This window comes from Anolis carolinensis, chromosome 1, assembly GCF_035594765.1.
Source record: "Anolis carolinensis isolate JA03-04 chromosome 1, rAnoCar3.1.pri, whole genome shotgun sequence".
Classification (NCBI taxonomy): Eukaryota; Metazoa; Chordata; class Lepidosauria; order Squamata; family Dactyloidae; genus Anolis; species Anolis carolinensis.
This window is the reverse complement of record NC_085841.1, coordinates 204,332,094-204,354,378: the sequence shown is the minus strand read 5'-3', so window position 1 is coordinate 204,354,378 and position 22,285 is coordinate 204,332,094. Positions and strand designations below refer to the sequence as shown.

The following is a 22,285-nucleotide window of genomic DNA, read 5'->3' as shown; positions in this document are numbered from 1 at the left end:
TAGACAACCCCATTTTTTCTTATCTTTTCTTTTCCATTCCTTTCTTTTTGTAACTGCCATACAGTGCATTCTTGGCTTTGTCTCCTGACGCTTAGATTGAAAAGCTTCATTGAATAGGCTAATCTTTAAACATGTGGTTTTAATCTTTTTATGTCGATCAAGGCTAGACCAGGCTTACAGACAATGCTTCAATCATCCTCAGATGGAAGTTGATTTGTTCTTTTCAAAGTCAAGGGAGCTAATTCTTCTTAAATTTAGGTGCTCGCAATTGGCATGCAACTAGTGCTGCCAAGCATGGAACTTGAAAGGACACGGATCGGATTCGGAGCTGAAAATCTTGCTGTTGCGGCAGAGTGTGCGAGTCCTCTCACCAAGCTAAAACATAATGTATAATACACGCTTGCTGCAATACAAGGAAGGCTGAATCACATAAATTGTCTTTGGTGCTCCTGAATAGCAGGGAAGTCATACACTTCAGACCTCACTGTATGTGAAGTGTATCTGTGTTTAAACTTTGTACTATATTAAATGCATAGCACCAATCATAATCTTAATTTTATTCAAAAGCAAGTGCGTAGTTGGCACAGCACATGGCTAAACAAGCCTGAGAGGATCTTCTTGTGTTTTTTCCCTCCCAAAATTAACTCCTGACTTTACTTCCAAGGGATCCTGAAACAAGAATATAATTTGATTGGCACTTGAAGGCAAATACTTATCTTTATAGAATCATAGAGTTGGAAGAGATCACATAGGCCATCTAGTCCAACCACCTGCCATGCAGGAAAAGTACAATCAAAGCACCCCTGTTGTAATCTAGTACAGTAGAGTCTCACTTATCCAAGACTCACTTATCCAAGTTTCTGGATTATCCAAGCCATTTTTGTAGTCAGTGTTTTCAATATATCGTGATATTTTGGTGCTAAATTCGTAAATACAGTCATTACAACATAACATTAGAATCATAGAATCATAGAATCATAGAATCATAGAATAGTAGAGTTGGAAGAGACCTCCTGGGCCATCTAGTCCAACCCCCCGCTAAGAAGCAGGAAATCGCATTCAAAGCACCCCCGACAGATGGCCATCCAGCCTCTGCTTAAAAGCTTCCAAAGAAGGAGCCTCCACCACAGTCTGGGGGAGAGAGTTCCAGACTGCATATTGAACTGCTTTTTCTGTCAAATTTGTTGTAAAACATGATGTTTTGGTGCTTAATTTGTAAAATCATAACCTAATTTGATGTTTAATAGGCTTTTCCTTAATCCCTCCTTATTATCCAACATATTTGCTTATTCAAGCTTCTGCCGGCCCGTTTAGCTTGCATAAGTGAGACTCTACTGTATGTGGTTTCACTTGTGTCCCATAATATTTCATTAGCATGGCAAAGGGTTGTGTCTCTCCCATCACCTGAACCACTACAAAAGATTGGTGATCTAACAAAGAGTCTGAACTTAGTTCCTAGGAGCCAAATTCCATTGCATAGTATTGGAAATGGGCAGGAAGAAATGTTATGTCTCATAATCCTGTTCTATCTGGATCACATACTGGTCTTGTTTTTATCTAGACCAGTGGACCTTAACCTTCCTAATGCCGCAACCTCTTTATACAGTTCCTCGTGTTATGGTGTCCCCTACCATAAAATTATTTTTGTCACTACTTCATAACTGTAATTTTGCTACTGTTAGGAATCGTCATGTAAATATCTGATATGTAGGATGTATTTTCATTCATTGGACCAAATTTGGCACAAACACCCGATACACCCAAATTCGAATACTGGTGGGGTTGGGATTTTGTCATTTGCGAGTTGTAGTTGCTGAGGTTTCTAGTTAACCTACAATCAAACAGCACTCTGAACTCCACTAATGATGGAATTGAATGAAATTTGGCACACATTACTCCCATGACCAACAGAAAATACTGGAGGGGTTTGGCGGCATTGACCTTGGGTTTTGGAGTTGGAGTTCACCTACATCCAGAGAGCGCTGTGGACTCAATGATGCATCTGGACCAACATTGGCACAAACACTCAATATGCTCAAATTGTAATACTGGTGGAGTTTGGGGAAAATAGACCTTAAAATTTGGGATTTATAGTTCACCTATAATCAAAGAGCCCTTTGGAACCCTCACCAATGATAAAACGTAAAGTTTTCCCCTGACGTTAAGTCCAGTCATGTCTGACTCTGAGGGTTGGTGCTCATCTCCATTTCTAAGCCGAAGAGCCGGCGTTGTCCGTAGACACCTCCAAGGTAATGTGGCCGGCATGACTGCATGGAGCGCCGTTATCACCAATGATAGAATTGGACAAATTGGGCTTTTGGTGGGAGAATTCGCCGTCAGTTTCCAAAAAGGAAGGGAATGACAGGTGAAGAGATATTCAGTCTTCTCTGTCAAAGGAGTTCTTAAGACCATCAGAAATATGTGTATTCTGATGGTTTTTGGCGACCTCTCTGACACCCCCTCACAACTTCCCCTAGGGGTCCCGACCCCCAGTTTGAGAAACACTGATCTAGACAACAGCCCATGTGAGATAGGGGAGGTTGAGACTGGATAGAAAGTTAGCTCGTCTGATGTTGTGATTGTAATTTCATCTTCCTATCACCAGGTGATTGCCTCTGCAATACAAGCCTATCCAAAATCTGTCCGTATAGACTGGGTTAGAGAATGGCCTGGACAGACAGTTCTTTGTGTATCTCAGACTTTCTGGACCTCAGAAGTGCAAGAAGCTATTAAAAAAGGCCAGGAGGTAGGTGTATTTGAACTATAAGTGATTCTTTTGACCAGTATTTCCACTCTCCCTCTGAAGAGATGTTTGCCAATGTGATATTTCACATAGTATTTTTGGAAACAGTGGATGGGATAATTCACAAACTGGATACAGTAATTCCAATTGAGAATTCAGCTTCCAATGTCTGCATTCACCTTGAGGCAGACTTGAGATCAATGAGTGTGGCTCACCCATACACACACTTGTCTTTGGTAACTTCCTGATCTCATTTATTCGTCATGGCCCTAAACTGCCTCTATGTGAGTGCAGTCATCTTCAAAATTGCAGGTGGTTCTTGGGGTGAACTAACAATTTTTCCCACCTTTGTGTTTGTTTTGTGCTCTCCCACTAAAAATCCACTCACAGACTATTAACCATCAAGAGAAAGCTTGCAAAAATCAGTTTTAAACGACGTATATGAGGAGAGCTTTGCATATTTCTGTGGCTAAGAGGCAACTGACTCATCCCTGTTTCTTTGTTTTCCCAACCTGCTCCAGGCGCTGGAAAATTACCTGGAGCAATGCAATGGGCAGATCGATGGCATTGTCACCTTGGTGCGAGGAAAGCTGTCCAAACAGAACCGCGTGACTCTTGGTGCGCTCGTTGTCCTGGACGTCCACGCCAGGGATGTGCTGGTGTCCCTCGTGAGCAAGCGCATCAGCGACGACAGTGACTTTGAATGGCTAAGTCAGCTTAGGTACTACTGGGAGGTAAGTGATGTTTGTGAATCCGATTAGGAAGCAATTTCTGTTCACAGCTTTTCAATTTGGGCTCATCTGCTGACACAGGAGGAAAGATACACGAATATGAGCAATCTTTTTTTGCTGATGACAAAAGATATCTCACCCATCATTCTGTGGATTCTGAGGTAAGATGGCTAATAGCCATACTAATACAGTTTATAATTAAAATGACTTTTTCATCACCATGTTGCCAGTGCACTTGCTGAATTTGCAGGAGGTGTACAGATAAAACATTTTCTGTCAAAAGGCCGAATTTAGTTTCCCTGATCTTGCTGGAGAAGTCTAGAGTTGATTTGATTTTTTGTCCAGAGTAGTAATGTATGTTTGAGCTGAGTGGCCTCAATCTGACTGTTGTGATTCTGTATTTATTTCCTGAGTCAAGGACCAAGCCTTTGAACTGGAGCTAAATCAAGCAGAATAGAGATTTTAAATATCCCATCTATCATATATCACCTATGGGTCGGACATGTGACTAGTTCATCTTTGTGTGAGAAAATGGAATCTGCTGCTGTTATTTTTTATTTTAATATGTATATGTATATATTTTACAGAAATACATTTTAATATGTATCTTTTATAGAAATACGTATATTTAAAGAATTTTACAATGTTTATGTGCTTTGATTATTCTGTAATCAACCTTCAGCCACGAGGGGAGGCGGGTAAGAAGAAATCATCATCATCATCATCATCATCATCATCATCATCATCAACATGGTAGCACCTATAGGAAAATTATCCACCTTGGTCTCAATGATTTGGGTCAGTTATTTTCCAGTTGCTAACACCCCCCTTTTTAAGGAAGATGCCAAAGAATTGTAGTCAGACAACAATAAGAAAGCATTCTTATAGCATACCAGTCTAGGCCTCTGCTTCTTAAACTGTGGGTCCGGACTCCAATAACAATAAAAGGTTTCTGAATGCCACCTGTTTACATGAATCTGTTAGCAACAATGTTTACAGTGGACTGTGCAGAAAATGCTTCAGGTGTACTCCACAAAAAGGAAACTTAACCCGTTTAGCAAGTCTTGCAAATGCTGATTTATTATGCTATGTAACACGATTTTTGTTCCTGGGTTATAAGTGTCATTTCCTGATTGGTTCTATCATAAAAACATGGGAAAAAGTTTATTAAACTGCAACAACTTCTTTTTGCAGGACATCTTGCAGCATATTTTGCTATAGTTTTTCACTGGCTGTCTCCTAGAGTCTCAACAAGCCACAAAAATGAAGTTTCTGGAATATAACAACTACTTTCAAATAAATACAGCACAATTAAACAGGAAATAACACTTTCAAATTAGGAACATAATTTTATTTTTCCTTTTTGTTAATAATAATAATAATAATAATAATAATAATAATAATAATAATAATAATAAAAACTTGCAAGTAACCTGAAAAATATGAAAGAGAAGAAACTGAATAATGACAAAATCAAGCAATACCTGATCAGAAAGTACTGGCTGAACACCAGAAAAATTGAAGAAGCTTTGGAAATTGCGAAAGAACAAATTACAGCAACAGCCAGAAAAATTGAAAGATATGAAGCCAGAATCATCCAGTACAGACAAAATCAACTGTTTCAATCAGACCAAAGACGGTTCTACCAGTGTCTGAACCAACAGTAACCACAAAGCCAGAGAAAACTGCAACAACAAAGTTCTGGAAAGAGCTTTGGGAAAATAATAAGAACTACAACAAAAACGCTGGGTGGATAAAGGAGTTTGAAGGAAAATTCTCATAGAACAAAATGGAACAGATGGAAATAACAACTGAAATGATCAGCAAATGGGTGCAAAAAGTCAAGAACTGGACATCGCCTGATAGTGATCAACTTCATGGATTTTGGCTCAAACATCCGATTAGTTTACATGGAAAAATGGCCCAATAATTCAATGAGATGCTGCAGAAAGGAAGTATCAGTGAATGGCTAACAACTGGGAGAACATACCTGATACAAAAGGATCCAGCAAAAGGAGCAGCACCAGGAAACTACAGGCCAATAACGTGCCTGCTATGATGCCAGTCAGCTGACAGAATTCAAGACTATCTTGAAGAAAAAAACATCTTGTCAGATGAACAGAAAGGCAACAAACGGAAAAGCAGGGGCACAAAAGACCAGTTATTGATTGACAAAATGATTCTGGAGAACTGTAAAAGCTGAAAAGCTAATCTTCACATGACGTGGATTGACTACAAAAAGGCCTTTGACTTACTCCTACACAGCTGGATCATCAAGTGCCTGGACGCCCTCGGGATTAGTAAAAACGTTGGCACCTTTATTGAAAACATGATGGAGCACTGGAAAACTGAACTGTTTGTTGGAAATGAAAGCTATGGACTTGTCAACATCAGAAGAGGAATTTTCCAGGGAGACTCATTGTCCCATCTGCTTTTCATTATTGCCATGATCCCTCTGTCAACAATCTTACAAAAAACAAATCTCGGCTATCAAACATCTAAGAAATCTCACAAAATTTCGCATCTGATGTACATGGGTGACCTGAAGCTGTATGGGAAAATGGAAACTGAAATCTAGTCTCTGACTACAAACAGAGGCACAACTATGTGGCCCAAATGATTCATTGGAACTTATGCCTCAAGTACCACCTCCCAACAGTAAAGAACTGGTGGGATCACAAACCTGCAAAAGTATTGGAAAATGAGCACACAAAGATACTGTGGGACTTCCGAATTACCAAGTGCAAATAAAGAATCTAAAAGGTCCTCATATGTATTATTAGAGAGTCTAAACTGCAAGGAGAAGATGGGGTGATGGTGACAGGGGATAGGGAAAAGGCAGAACTGCTTAATGCCTTCTTTGCCTCAGTCTTCTCAGAAAAAGAAAGCCATCTTCAACCTCAGTAATATGGAATGGACGAAGGATTCGGGGAAATCCAACCCCAAATAGGGAAACAAGTTGTCCAGGAACACCTGGCCACTCTAAACGAATTCAAGTCCCCAGGGCCAGATCAGCTACATCCAAGAGTATTGAAGGAACTAGCGGAACTCATCTTCGAGAGTTCTTGGAGAATGGGAGAAGTCCCAGCAGATTGGAGGAGGGCGAATGTGGTCCCTATCTTCAAGAAGGGAAAAAAGAACGACCCAAACAATTACCGTCCGGTCAGCCTCACATCAATACCAGGCAAGATTCTGGAAAAGATCATTAAGGAAGTGGTCTGCGAACACTTAGAAACAATGCGGTCATTGCTAATAGTCAACATGGATTTACCAAAAACAAGTCATGCCAGACTAATCTGATCTCTTTTTTCGATAGAGTTACGAGTTGGGTCGATACAGGGAATGCTGTGGATGTAGCGTACCTGGATTTCAGTAAGGCCTTCGACAAAGTCCCCCACGACCTTCTGGCAAACAAACTAGTAAAATGTGGGCTAGACAAAACTACGGTTAGGTGGATCTGTAATTGGCTAAGCGAACAAACCCAAAGGGTGCTCACCAATGCGTCGTCTTCATCATGGAAAGAAGTGACAAGTGGAGTGCCGCAGGGCTCCGTCCTGGGCCCGGTTCTGTTCAACATCTTTATTAACGACTTAGACGAAGGGTTAGAAGGCACGATCATCAAGTTTGCAGACGACACCAAACTGGGAGGGATAGCTAACACTCCAGAAGACAGGAGCAGAATTCAAAACGATCTTGACAGACTAGAGAGATGGGCCGAAACTAACAAAATGAAGTTCAACAGGGACAAATGCAAGATACTTCACTTTGGCAGAAAAAATGGAAATCAAAGATACAGAATGGGGGACGCCTGGCTTGACAGCAGTGTGTGCGAAAAAGACCTTGGAGTCATCGTGGACAAGTTAAACATGAGCCAACAATGTGATGCGGCAGCTAAAAAAGCCAATGGGAATAGCGTCTAGATCCAGGGAAGTCATGCTCCCCCTCTATTCTGCCTTGGTCAGACCACACCTGGAATACTGTGTCCAATTTTGGGCACCGCAGATGAAGCTGGAAAGCATCCAGAGGAGGGTGACTAAAATGATTAAGGGTCTGGAGAACAAGCCCTATGAGGAGAGGCTTAAAGAACTGGGCATGTTTAGCCTGCAGAAGAGAATGCTGAGAGGAGACATGATAGCCATGTACAAATACGTGAGGGGAAGTCATAGGGAGGAGGGAGCAAGCTTGTTTTCTGCTGCCCTGCAGACTAGGACGCAGAACAATGGCTTCAAACTACAGGAAAGGAGATTCCACCTGAACATCAGGAAGAATTCCTCACTGTGAGGGCTGTTCGACAGTGGAACTCCCTCCCCCGGACTGTGGTGGAGGCTCCTTCTTTGGAAGCTTTTAAGCAGAGGCTGGATGGCTATCTGTCGGGGGTGCTTTGAATGCGATTTCCTGCTTCTTAGCGGGGGTTGGACGAGATGGCCCATGAGGTCTCTTCCAACTCTACTATTCTATGATTCTATGATTCTATAACATGATCGAAGGCTTGTAGGAAAACCCAGGTCTTTAATTGTGTGTGGAAGGTTTGGAGGGTAGGAGCTAGCTTGATCTCTTTTTGTTACATGGTGTTATAAGTAAATATTTGATTTTATACCTGTTTTACATGCAAAATACCTAGGGTCATATAAAATGTATCACGTGGAAAGGGGTTACAAGTGGAAGAAGTTTAAGGAGCCTTGGTCTAAATCCATTTTATAGGTTTTAGTGTTTTATTGTGATCGGTTCCTTGTCCTCCCCCGCCCGTCTCTATTTTACTCATGGACGTTACTCAGAGTTTTGCACTAATCACCCTCTGTACATAGCAATTGATGTCTTGGTTTTAATAATTGTCATGTTATGTTGTTTTATAACTGTTATTACATTGTGTTTTAAATTTATGTACTGTTTTTCTTATGTAAGCCACCCCGAGTCCCTTCAGGGAGATGGAGGCGGGCTACAAGAATAAAGTAGTAGTAGTAGTAGTAGTAGTAGTAGTAGTAGTTATTATTTTTTATTATTTATTGTCATAGACACAGCAAACAAGATAGATATGCTGGACTTCATATCACAAAATCACAAGTCGAACACTTCCCAAGTGTCCAGGACTGTGTGATGTATTTTCGGATGATGCACGCAGATCCCAGCAGGGTGGCCTTTTGCAGTTGGCAGATCGTGATTTTGTCAATGTCTATTGTTTCCAAATGCTGGCTGAGATCTTTTGGCACGGCACCCAATGTGCCCATCACCACCGGGACCACCTGCACTGGTTTCTGCCAGAGTCTTTGAAGTTCAATCTTGAGGTCCTGATAGCGGCTGAGTTTTTCCTGTTGTTTTTCGTCAATGCGATTATTATTATTATTATTATTATTATTATTATTATTATTATTATTATATCTTTGTTTATTGTCTGATTTTGGAATGAAATTGGTCTTTTATAGCCCTGATGGATATATACCTTTGTCTAGGGAGGAATAGGAGGATTGCAACGTTGGTACTTCCCCTTTGTCTTTCTGTGGGTTTTGATACCATTGATAGTGATTTTTCCCTGATCAACTATATGGTGTGCATATTCTGCACATTGTTCTTAAGTGAATTTGTAGCCATTTACAGGGCCACTTCTCGTCAGTGGAACTGAGTATTTGTTTTTCATTTAGATGGCGCGTCTGCTGTGGGTTGCCAGGCCAAGCTGGTTTTATTAGCTATAAAATGCTACTACTAGTAACAACAATAAATAGTATGATTGTTTTATCCATATTCTGTATTTTATTGTGTTTTCAATAAACTGCATTGCTGTGGTAATTATGTGTTTAGCCACATATAATTTTGTATTGATAAAGAAATAACACAGAATGTTAATTAAGGAGACTACTTAATTTTGAAACCATTCCCTTGTTTTCACCTTAAAGGGAATTGTCAAAATGTTTTCCAAAATCCTAACCAATCTTTTTTGTTACATTTGGCTTTATTTTCAGTTTCAGTGATACCACCGTGCTATTTCTACTATTTGCAGTGGGTAGCAAATGATAGGTATTGAGTGAATGCCGGTCTTTGATATGGTTTAACTTTAAAATACTATACTTTGAGATTTTTAGAAAACTGAAATAATACTGTAGTTTTCAGCAAATGACTTCAAAAACTGTGTGGAAATTATCTTTGCTCCAGTGTGGAGCAGTTGGGAGCAAAACTAGTTTGAGAATGGGAGCTTTCTCCCAAATGCAAATGGGATGTTCAGTAGAGGAAGAAAGTAATTAAATTTCCTTTGTCTCACTTGCTGCAGCTCCAATAATTGTGAAAACTCAGCCCCAGTGGTTGTGATTTGCTTCTTTTTAATGCATGTTAAATGCAAAGAAATCTTTCTCATCATGTATAGTTGAGATGCTGTATTATGTTGTTCATACAATGATTGCACTGGTTGTACATGTGCTTTTTGTTTCAGTTTGAACTATTTAAAGGGCCTAAGATTTAATTATGGTGCTATGGTGGCACAGTGTTCGAATTTGTGGAGTGGGGTGAGCTCCCATTGTTAGCCCCAGCTTCTGCCAACCTATTTATTTATTTATTTATTTACAGTATTTATATTCCGCCCTTCTCACCCCGAAGGGGACTCAGGGCGGATCACATTATATACATATAGGGCAAGCATTCAATGCCCATAAACACATGGAACCGAGACAGAGACGACAGACAGACAGATGCAGAGGCAATTTAACCTTCTCCTGAGGGGATGTTCGATTCTGGCCACAGGGGGGAGCAGCTGCTTCATCATCCACTCTGATGGCACTTCCTCATTCCAACGTTGTAAATTAGTTAAACTTGCCTCCCCACTTTTATAAGTGGTACCTTATTTCCTACTTGATAGATGCAACTATCTTTCGGGTTGCTAGGTCAGCAACGAGCAGATGCTATTTTTTATTTTTAATTGACGGGTGCTCACCCCGCCACGGGCTGGCCTCGAACTCATGACCTCATGGTCAGAGTGATTTATTGCAGCAGCTGTTTACCAGCCTGCGCCACAGCCCGGCCCCAAACCTAGTAGTTTGAAAACATGAAAATCTGAGTAGATCAAAAGGTACCGCTCCTGGCGGGAAGGTAATGGCGCTCCATGCAATCATGCTGGCCACATGACCTAGGAGATGTCTATGGACAACGCCGGCTCTTCAGCTTAGAAATGGAGATGAGCACCAACCCCCAGAGCCAGACATGACAGAACTTAATGTCAAGGGACAACCTTTACCTTTACTAAGACCTCATTTTTGGAAGGGCCACTTATTCTCAGGGTGGGAATCATATAGTTCTTTAAAAGTAATTTTTTGTTGAAATTGTTTTCAGTAAAATAAAATATTAAAAGAAGGGAAAAGAAGGGGGCAAAGGGAAAATGATAGAAAGAGAGGAAGAAAAGAAAAAAAAAGGGTTAGGCAGAGTCAAGTAGGAGGTGAGGGGAGGGGATGGTGGGTGGAGGAGTTTGTTGACCCCCAGTCTCTTTCATCAGGGTTTAAAATCTTTGTTTACAGTTTGTTCTTCTTTATTACGAGTCACCCATTCATTTTTATTTGGTTGAGTCTCTTTCATAGTTCTCTTGTACTTAGATCAATATTTTTATTCTTTCCTGTTTCTTATATTTTTTAAAACTGATGTACAGTCTGTTATATTTTTTGGAATCCCCTGATTATTTTTGAGTCATTGTGTTAAGGTGTCCATATTCATGATATCTAATACTTTTAATAACCAGTCTTCTATTGATGGGGTTTCTTTTAATTTCCAGTTTTTTTGATACACTATTCTTGCTGCTGTTACCAGATAATTGAATAATATATCTTTGTTTAGCTCCAATTCGAAGTTTATCATTCCTAAAAGAAACTATTCTGACAGTTCGAGGGGAGGTCACAGGGGCTTACATGTCTTTACACTAATGCTCAGAGCATGGGAAATAAGCAAGACGAACTCCAACTCCTAGCACAGCACCACACATACGATGTCATAGGCATCACTGAAACCTGGTGGGATGACTCCCATCACTGGAATTTAACCATTGAGGGCTATAACCTCTTTCACAGAAATAGAACAAAGGGGAGAGGAGGGGGAGTAGCTTTATATGTCAAAAACAGTTACGTTGCAGAAGAAATGCAAGACTGTAATCCGGGAAACCAGCTTGAAAGCATCTGGATAAGAATCAAGGGAACCGGGACTCAAAAAGATCTTGTCGTGGGTGTCTACTACAGACCTCCGAGTCAGGATGAAGGACTTGATGAAGCCTTCTGTCAACAGCTGACCAAACAGGCACAAAGAAGAGATATAGTAGTCATGGGCGATTTCAATTATCCCGATATCTGCTGGAAAACAAACTCAGCCAAGAGTACAAAGTCCAACAAATTCCTCACTTGCCTTGCATATAATTTTATGGTCCAGAAGGTAGAAGAGGCAACAAGGGGATCCGCAACTCTTGATCTAATCTTAACAAATGTGGAAGACCTGATCAATACAGTTGAAGTGGTTGGATCCTTAGGGGCAAGTGACCATGTGCTCCTGCAGTTTGCAATACAAAGGAATGCTGAAACTAAGACAAGTCAAACACGCATTCTGGACTTTAAGAGAGCTGACTTCCAAAAAATGAAGGAATTACTGAGCGGCATTCCATGGACGCCGATATTAAAAAACAAGGGAGTTAAGGATGGATGGGAGTTTTTCAAAAGTGAAATACTCAAGGCGCAAATGCAAACAGTGCCAACAAAGAAGAAAAATAAGACAAGTGCAAAGAAGCCAGAATGGATGTCCAAAGAACTTCTAACTGAGCTAAAGCTCAAAAGTGACATGCACAAGAAGTGGAAAAGGGGAGAAATCACCAAAGAAGAATTCAAACGTATAGCCAACACCTGTAGGGAAAAGGTTCGCAAGGCTAAAGTGCAAAATGAGCTCAGGCTTGCCAGGGACATAAAAAAACAACAAAAAAGGCTTTTTTGCTTACGTTGGTAGAAAAAGGAAGAAAAAGGAGGCGATAGGGCCATTGCAAGGAGAAGATGGGGTGATGGCGACAGGGGACAGGGAAAAGGCAGAACTACTTAATGCCTTCTTTGACTCGGTCTTCTCAGAAAAAGAAAGCCATCTTCAACCTCAGCAACACGGAATGGACGAAGGATTGGGGGAAATCCAACCCCAAATAGGGAAACAAGTTGTCCAGGAACACTTGACCTCTCTAAACGAATTCAAGTCCTCAGGGCCAGATCAGCTACACCCAAGAGTACTGAAGGAACTAGCGGAAGTTATTTCAGAACCACTGGCAATTATCTTCGAGAGTTCTTGGAGAACGGGAGAAGTCCCAGCAGATCGGAGGAGGGCGAATGTGGTCCCTATCTTCAAGAAAGGAAAAAAGAACGACCCAAACAATTACCGTCCGGTCAGCCTCACATCAATACCAGGCAAAATTCTGGAAAAGATCATTAAGGAAGTGGTCTGCGAACACTTAGAAACAAATGCGGTCATTGCTAATAGTCAACACGGATTTACCAAAAACAAGTCATGCCAGACTAATCTGATCTCTTTTTTCGATAGAGTTACGAGTTGGGTCGATACAGGGAATGCTGTGGATGTAGCGTACCTGGATTTCAGTAAGGCCTTCGACAAAGTCCCCCACGACCTTCTGGCAAACAAACTAGTAAAATGTGGGCTAGACAAAACTACGGTTAGGTGGATCTGTAATTGGCTAAGCGAACGAACCCAAAGGGTGCTCACCAATGCGTCGTCTTCATCATGGAAAGAAGTGACAAGTGGAGTGCCGCAGGGCTCCGTCCTGGGCCCGGTTCTGTTCAACATCTTTATTAACGACTTAGACGAAGGGTTAGAAGGCACGATCATCAAGTTTGCAGACGACACCAAACTGGGAGGGATAGCTAACACTCCAGAAGACAGGAGCAGAATTCAAAACGATCTTAACAGACTAGAGAGATGGGCCAAAACTAACAAAATGAAGTTCAACAGGGACAAATGCAAGATACTTCACTTTGGCAGAAAAAATGGAAATCAAAGATACAGAATGGGGGACGCCTGGCTTGACAGCAGTGTGTGCGAAAAAGACCTTGGAGTCCTCGTGGACAACAAGTTAAACATGAGCCAACAATGTGATGCGGCTGCTAAAAAAGCCAATGGGATTCTGGCCTGCATCAATGGGGGAATAGCGTCTAGATCCAGGGAAGTTATGCTCCCCCTCTATTCTGCCTTGGTCAGACCACACCTGGAATACTGTGTCCAATTTTGGGCACCGCAGATGAAGAGAGATGTTGACAAGCTGGAAAGCGTCCAGAGGAGGGCGACTAAAATGATTAAGGGTCTGGAGAACAAGCCCTATGAGGAGCGGCTTAAAGAACTGGGCATGTTTAGCCTGCAGAAGAGAAGGCTGAGAGGAGACATGATAGCCATGTACAAATATGTGAAGGGAAGTCATAGGGAAGAGGGAGCAAGCTTGTTTTCTGCTGCTCTGCAGACTAGGACACGGAACAATGGCTTCAAACTACAGGAAAGGAGATTCCACCTGAACATCAGGAAGAACTTCCTCACTGTGAGAGCTGTTCGACAGTGGAACTCTCTCCCCGGGGCTGTGGTGGAGGCTCCTTCTTTGGAGGCTTTTAAGCAGAGGCTGGATGGCCATCTGTCGGGGGTGCTTTGATGCGATTTCCTGCTTCTTAGCAGGGGGTTGGACTAGATGGCCCATGTGGTCTCTTCCAACTCTACTATTCTATGATTCTATGATTCTATGATTCTATGATTCATTTGTACTTCTATTTTTAGTATTTCTTGAGTTTTTTCATGGATTTTTTCCAGTAATTGTTCACTATTTTACATGACCACCAGATGTGGAAAAAAGAGCCTTCCTGGGACTCGCATTTTCAACACTTATCCTGTAAATTTTTGTAACATCTTGTCAATTTTGGGGGGGTAATATACCATCAGTACATCATTTTGTACTAATTCTCCTTTAAATCATAAGCATATGCAAATTTCTGTCTTTTGTTCCAGTATTTTTTCCAGTCTTCCATTCTAATTGAATGGCCTATATTAGAGGCCCATTTGATCATACAGTCTTTCACTACAGTAGAGTCTCACTTATCCAAGACTTGCTTATCCAAGGTTCTGGATTATCCAAGGCATTTTTGTAGTCAATGTTTTCAATATATCATGATATTTTGGTGCTAAATTCGTAAATACAGTAATTACAACATAACATTACTGCGTATTGAACTACTTTTCTGTCAAATTTGTTGTATAACACGATGTTTTGGTGCTTAATTTGTAAAATCATAACCTAATTTGATGTTTAATAGGCTTTTCCTTAATCCCTCCTTATTACCCAAGATATTCGCTTATCCAAGTTTCTGCCGGCCCGTTTAGCTTGGATAAGGGGCCGGGCTGTGGCGCAGCTGGCTAGTAACCAGCTGCTATAAATCACTACTGACCGAGAGGTCATGAGTTCAAAGCCCAGGTCGGGTTAAGCCTCCGACCATTAATAGCCCCGGCTTGCTGTTGACCTATGCAGCCCCGAAAGACAGTTGCATCTGTCAATTAGGGAAATTTAGGGACGCTTTATGCCTCTGAGTCTGTGTAATGTATGTTGTTTGTCTGTTGGCATTGAATGTTTGCCATATATGTGTTCATTGTAATCCGCCCTGAATCCCCTTCAGGGTGAGAAGGGCGGAATATAAATACTGTAAATAAATAAAATAAATAAATAAGTGAGACTCTACTGTACTTCAGTTTCTGTTGTTCAATTCAATAAGATTTTGTACATTTTGGTGATTGCTTTCTTTTTTAATTGAATTATTTTGTCCCAAAGGGATTCTTTTTCCATGAATCCTATTTCCATATCCTCAGTAAAGTGTTCTTTAAGTTGTCTATATTGGAACCAGGATATATCTAGTAGATTTTATTTACTTCTTCTTGAGTTTTTGAACCATAATTACCATTTTGTTTCTTCAGAATTTCTTTGTATGTTGGCCATTTATCCCATGCCAGTTCTCTTCTTTGTATTACTTCCAGGGGAGAAATCCAAAGTGGAGTTTTCTGGTAGAACCTAGTTTTATATTTCTCCCATGTTTTGATTAAGGCCTACCTTATAAAGTGATTGCTGAGATTCTTTTCCATTTTTTCTTCTGCTGTACCAGGTGCTAATGCCAGCCCCCTCTGAGGTTGAAGCCTTCATATAGTTCTTTAGATCTAGTTGGATTGCATGTCTCAGCATCCCTTGTCAATGTAACTAATATAGGTTGCAGTCCATCACTTCACTGGTTGCAAAATTTGGAGAGCATTGTGAATCCCACCTCAGGCTGGTTTAGAAGAATCCTATTTCCATTATGCTTTACAAAACTGGAAAAGTAATTTATTGTACCATTTCTTTCATTGTTTGTTTTTAAACAAACCTTAGAATTGATAGGAGAAAGGCAGAACTTAAACCTGCCTCTTAAATTCCCCATAAATGTACATTGTGAAAGTAACTCAGAAGCATTCACTAATCAATCAAGTAATATCACCTTCTTCACACTGTGTATAATAACAATTCGACTGTGGAAGGAGAGGTACATTGTTTTGTAATTCATACATATATAATGTGATTGGTGATATTTAATATTGTATGATGTACAATGATATTAAATGCATTATATGCTTTTCTTATTGTATTACTTTTGAAGTGTGAGTCTGTATATCCTTGTTACCTCATTAAACAACTCGTAAGTAATTGCCATACTGGTGACTCAATACTTCTAAGCTCTTTCAAGCTTATCCATATTTTCCCTTAGGAAGGGCATCTAGAAACAAAGATGATCAATGCTGGCTTGCGGTATGGATATGAATACCTTGGCAATACCCCTAGATTGGTTATTACTCCACTTACTGATAGATGCTACAGGTAAATTGCAAGTTCTTTAATGTGTTATATTATCTCTACACAAATTCTTATAAGTATGTCACCAATGTTTACAGTTCCAATAATGAACAAATGCGGTCGTGTTTCGATGATGATGTATGAGGATTGCTGTTCTAAAATACAGTTTCTAATGTTCAGCAGTAAATGGGTGTTTCCTTCTCTGTGTGCATGGAAACTACTGTGAGTCTTATTCCAGACGTTTAAGGAGCTCTCCAAGGTGCTGAATCTGATTTTGGAGCTATGTTTCAGCACTTCCTTGAAGTTTCGAATAAGACCCAGAGCAAATTCACGACATCTCTTATTAGTAGTGGGTAACTCTATAGGGGCAAGGGTCAGATTTCCCCTTGGGGGCTGCTCTGGCATGCTAACAAGGCACTGGAAGCTATTTTCCATTTTCCACTGTGGCCATTTCCAGAGGGTTTTTAGAGGGAGCTTGCATTTTGGGTAAATTGGAAGTCAGAAATGGTCCCAAAAATGTAATGGTGGGACGATCTGAGGGCATTGAGAGTATGTTTGGTTTTCACTGACTGCAAAAGTGTGTCTCAGAGTGTTTTCGATTCATGTACTGCAATTTCCCACCTGGTCCTTCCAGGGAGCCATCAGCTGTCACTTTTAACAGGTCATATATCTATACTTTTCAGTGAAAGGTCTTTTATTGCATATGTAACACTATGTAACATGGATTTTTGTTCCTGGGTTGTAAATGTCATTTCCTAATTGGTTCTATCATAAAAACATGGGGAAAGTTTATTAAACTGCAAAAACTTTGTTTTTGTGGGACATCCCATAATGCATTTTGCTATAGTTTTTCTGCAAAGTTTCTGGAGTATAACTACTTTCAAAGTAAGTATCACACAATTAAACTGCAAATAACACTTTCAAACTAGGAATTGAAAATCTTTCAATTTTTGCTACATAGTGTAATTCTAAGGATCTCCAAAATCAATATATATACTCTTTGAAAACATAATCTGAGCAGTATTTAAAAATTGGCTAGATATCTAATTTTATTTGTTCATTTATCCACTCACTCATTTTTACTGTATTGTATATGAGTAAGTTCTTGATTATATTGTGTTTTGACCCCTAAATAAAGGCCTAAAATTTATTCTAATAAAGTGAAATTATATATTTGGCTGGCTGTGATGTATATCTTGGTCCAGATAAACTATAATTCGCTGGTCATCCTTAAACATATTCCTCCTCCTATACCCATGTAAATTACAATTAATTCCATTAACAGCATTTTTATGCCAGCTAACCATGACTAGAACTAACCAGTATAACTTAGTGTGTAAACTTTTTAAAATCACTTGTTCTTGGTCAGTTTTATCTAGTGATGATGCTATTCAAATGAGAAATGGTGATTTACAGAGAATTCCTATGAATGTTTACTCAGAAATAAACATTTCCCTTTCCACCCATGAACATCAGTGCTTCAAGTCATCTGTACTATGAGTACAGTAGTCTAGGTAGACACGTTAAGGGTTTATTTTCCTTTAAACTCAGCTGAATATTATCTAGAACAGTGGTTCTCAATCTGTGGGTCCCCAGGTGTTTTGGCCTACAACTCCCAGAAATCCCAGCCAGTTTACCAGCTGTTAGGTTTTCTGGGAGTTGAAGGCTAAAACATCTGGGGACCCACAGGTTGAGAACTACTTGAAGCTCTGATGTTCATGGGTGGAAAGGGAAATGTTTATTTCTGAGTAAACATTCATAGGAATTCTCTGTAAATCACCATTTCTAATTTCAATAGCATCATCACTAGATAAAACTGACCAAGAACAAGTGATTTTAAAAAGTTTATACACTAAATTTAACTGATCTAGAGCTATTGATCTAGAGTCTTTCATAACTTTGCTGCTACTTGTGAAGAACAGTGCCATCATGGAAAGAATAATCTTTTGCTCATGTAGTTTGTCTTGATTAGACTCAAATAATCTTTTGACCATGTCTGCAAATTCAGAAGTGGAAATGTGCATGTCAAAGCTCCCAGTAGCTTCTCATTGGGAACTACAGGGTCATAAGGGGCTTAAAATCAGTGGGTGGTAGCAACTGATTATCTCAAAGGTTCCCATTTCCTGCTCCAGAGCACGAGTGGGACCATTTACAGCAATGGTTCTAAACTTGGGGTCCCCAGATGTTTTTGGCCTACAGCTCCCAGAAATCCCAGCCAGTTTACCAGCTGTTAGGATTTCTAGGAGTTGAAGGCCATAAACAGTTGGGGACCCCAGGTTGAGAATCATTGATTTACAAGGTCATGGACAGAAAGAAGGAAATGAAGGGAGGATGCTTATTTATTGCAAGGCTGACTGTTACTTTGTAAAGCACAGTTTGCTGGAGCAAACTCAACTTCAGCCTGGCTCAGTGGTTCCTCCAGCTGTTTTGGACTTCAGCTCCCATAATTCCCAACAGGCCCGGGCTGTGGCGCAGGCTGGTGAGCAGCCAACTTCAGCAAATCACTCTGACCAAGAGGTCATGAGTTTGAGGCCAGCTCCGAGCCTGAGTTTGTCTCTGTCTTTGTTCTATGTTAAGGCATTGAATGTTTGCCTTATATGTGTAATGTGATCTGCCCTGAGTCCCCTTCGGGGTGAGAAGGGCATAATATAAATACTGTAAATAAATAAATAATAAACAGTTGGCCAAGCTGGAAGTGGAAGTTTCGAGTTCTTAGACAACCAAAGCATAGGATCACTGCTCTAGCCTATGGTAGAAGTGCTCTTCCGGCAATGTTTGAAGATGCGCCAGTACAAATGTTTAGGACTGGCCTAGTAAAGTGAAGAGTTGTTAGGGATTCCTCTTCTTCAGAAGAGGAAGGGGAGCAGGAAAGTGCTCATGAATCTGAGGGTGAGTTGGAATCTGGGGAGGAGATTTTGCAAGTACCCACTTTTCAGGAGAGGCGAAAGGAAACAGCGCAGAGATGTCGTTCAGCTAGAATAGCTGCCAGAAATGCAGCTGAGTAATTAGGAACTGCCCTAGCAGCTGTGAGGGGACTCAGGGCTATAAAGCAGAAACAGATGCAGCCAGCTCTTGATGGTAACAAACTGACTCTAATGCCTTCGCTCCCCATGTGCCTGCTCCGAGTCTGCATTTGGGACTGTATCAGAGACTAAGACCTGCATTTGCCCTAAGACTTCCTTGCTTCCGTTTGCATTATTCCACTGAGTGTACTTTATGTTTTGCTGAAGTAAAGCAGTTTTCATTTACTTACCACAGTGTCTTAAGGCTGTTCTTGAAAGACAAAACAGGACAAGAGTATCTGTATTTCATCATATATGCCATTATTCACCAGATATTTATCAGCTAGTCTTCCTTTTCTAATTTTAGGACTCTCTTTGGTGCTCTCCACCTTCATCTTGGTGGGGCCCCAGAAGGACCTGCTGGGACTGGAAAAACTGAGACGACAAAGGACTTAGCAAAGGCTATTGCCAAGCAGTGTGTGGTTTTCAATTGTTCTGATGGACTGGATTACCTCGCTCTGGGAAAGTTCTTTAAGGTGTGAATGGATGAATATTGGCCTTTAACAAGACTTGAATGGGAAGAAGCACAGGCTGTGTATCCATCTTGGTCGTTGTGTGTCAGATGCATAGAAGTACAATAAATTGATATATCTTTGGCTTTCCTCCCAAGTGGATTTATTATTAAACTAAAAATATGTGCAGGAAGTTAATAGGTGTTTGTTTGTCTCTTGATAGGGTTTGCTTTCCTGTGGTGCTTGGGCTTGCTTTGATGAATTTAACAGGATTGACTTGGAAGTGCTTTCAGTTGTTGCTCAGCAGATTCTTACTATCCAGAGAGGTAATTTTTTTTAAAATCAATGTTGGGTTAAAATAAAGCTGATTTACAGTAATTAATAAAGTGATACCTATTTCTTCTTTGTCATAGGTATCAATGCTGGCTCAGATATACTAGTGTTTGAAGGGACAGAGCTCAAACTTAACCCAACATGTGCTGTTTTTATTACTATGAATCCTGGCTATGCTGGACGATCAGAACTTCCTGACAATCTTAAGGTACAGTAAGAGAAATTTTCGGGCTGGAATCCGAAATACCATTATAACTGAGTGGACCCCATTGGATTCAAAAGACTTACTTTTGAGTATGCATACATAGGATTACACTGCAGGGTTATCTCAAATGGGGATATTGAACTGGAAGATGCAGCCCTTCTCTGAGCTATATTGACAGATTTTTGGTATTTGGTGACTGACGTTTTCAGATTAGGTCAAAATTGGACAGCATGTAGGTTTCAAGATACTGTTGAACTGCATTTCCCATTATCCTTCACCATAGACGATTCTAGCTAAGTTCGATGGGAGCTGCAGTCCAATATCTGAACAGCAAATTGCACTCTATCCCAGGGTATCGTACAGTCCCTATCTCTGCTATTTAGGATAATAGGTGGTCCTTCTTCTGCCCTTTCTCCTTCCTTCATCATCTTGTGACTATCATGATCCTGACATGAAGCCAGTACTTATTTTCTGCATCCCTTCACTACTGTTGTTGTAGCAACTATAGTGTGGTTATTATTTTAGACCACTCTAGGTTTCTAAGTCATTACTTTTCTTCTTCTCCTTGTCTCTGTCTGTGGGAGGCATATTGACTCATATATCTGTCCTGTAGATTGCTTCTTTTATTGGTCTTTACAGTATTTCTAGCTCACTCCTTATTGCAAGATCTCTGGGTGGTTTGCAATAAAATCAGCTGGTCAATTTAAATATAGCACACTAAAACAAGAGACAATAAAGAAATAGAGATAATTTGAATTTTCTAAAAGCAGACTAAACAATAGCTTAGTTCCGAAAGTTGAAGTTAAAACAATATGGCTGGTCAGAGCCAAAGATGGGTGGGAGACAGGCGTCTCCATTCTACAGTATATTGGGGCGGAATGGAGATTATGTTAAAGCAGTGGTTCTCAGCCTGTGGGTCCCCAGATGTTTTCATCTTCAACTCCCAGAAATCCTAACAGCTGGTAAACTGGCTGGGATTTCTGGGAGTTGTACACCAAAACACCTAGGGACCCACAGGTTGAGAACCGCTGAGTGAAAGAGAAGAAGTCACAAGATATGGTCTACAATACAATACCCATTCAGCCAGTATCAGTGTCCTCTGTGTCTTGCTTGCAAGCTTGCCAGAAAAATCTGGCTGGCAACTGTGATAAAGGGAGTGATTGATTAGATGGATCATTGACTTGTCCTGTGTCCTTCAGGGTTTGTGCTTTTATGAAAGTAAACATTTTTGTATTTCAACCAAACCTTTAGCCCTGTCTTTATCAAGAAATCTTGCTTTAAAATCATTCTTTCTCCACTTCTTTTTTTTGTAGGCTCAGGAAGACTTTTGTGGAATAAGGAAATTGACTTTTGTATTCCTTATTTAGGGACACTGTTGGCTGGGTGAAATACAGTGATGTCCATCTACCAGCCCACCCAGCCCTTGTTCTGTTCCAGATGGTTGGGAGGTCCTCCGAGGCTGGATCTACACTGCCCTATACCCCAGGATCTAATACCAGATTATCTGCTTTGATCTGGATTATATGAGTTTATACTGACAGATAATCTGGGATCAGAACATAGGATATAGGGCAGTGTACATCCAGCCTGAGCGAGGGGGGGGGGGGGGGATACACCTAAGTGCTTTTGAATTCTCTTAATTTTTGAATTCATTCAAGCTCATCAAGTTAGGACTATAATATTGTTAATATTTTGGATATACAGTAGAGTCTCACTTATCCAAGCCTCGCTTATCCAAGCTTCTGGATTATCCAAACCATTTTTGTAGTCAATGTTTTCAATATATCATGATATTTTGGTGCTAAATTCGTAAATACAGTAATTACAACATAACATTACTGCGTATTGAACTACTTTTCTGTCAAATTTGTTGTATAACACGATGTTTTGGTGCTTAATTTGTAAAATC

At 40.4% G+C, this 22,285-nt stretch overlaps 1 protein-coding gene across 1 annotated transcript in view; it reads left to right on the top strand.

Moving 5' to 3' along the window:
- Positions 1-22,285, top strand: part of dnah7 (dynein axonemal heavy chain 7) — a gene marked incomplete in the record, with an annotated part of 224,097 nt that overhangs the window by 59,760 nt on the left and 142,052 nt on the right. The window contains 6 exon segments of the mRNA XM_062964053.1: positions 2,606-2,746; positions 3,265-3,477; positions 16,239-16,348; positions 19,694-19,862; positions 20,062-20,164; positions 20,252-20,379. Coding sequence (XP_062820123.1) covers positions 2,606-2,746; positions 3,265-3,477; positions 16,239-16,348; positions 19,694-19,862; positions 20,062-20,164; positions 20,252-20,379 — 864 coding nt within the window.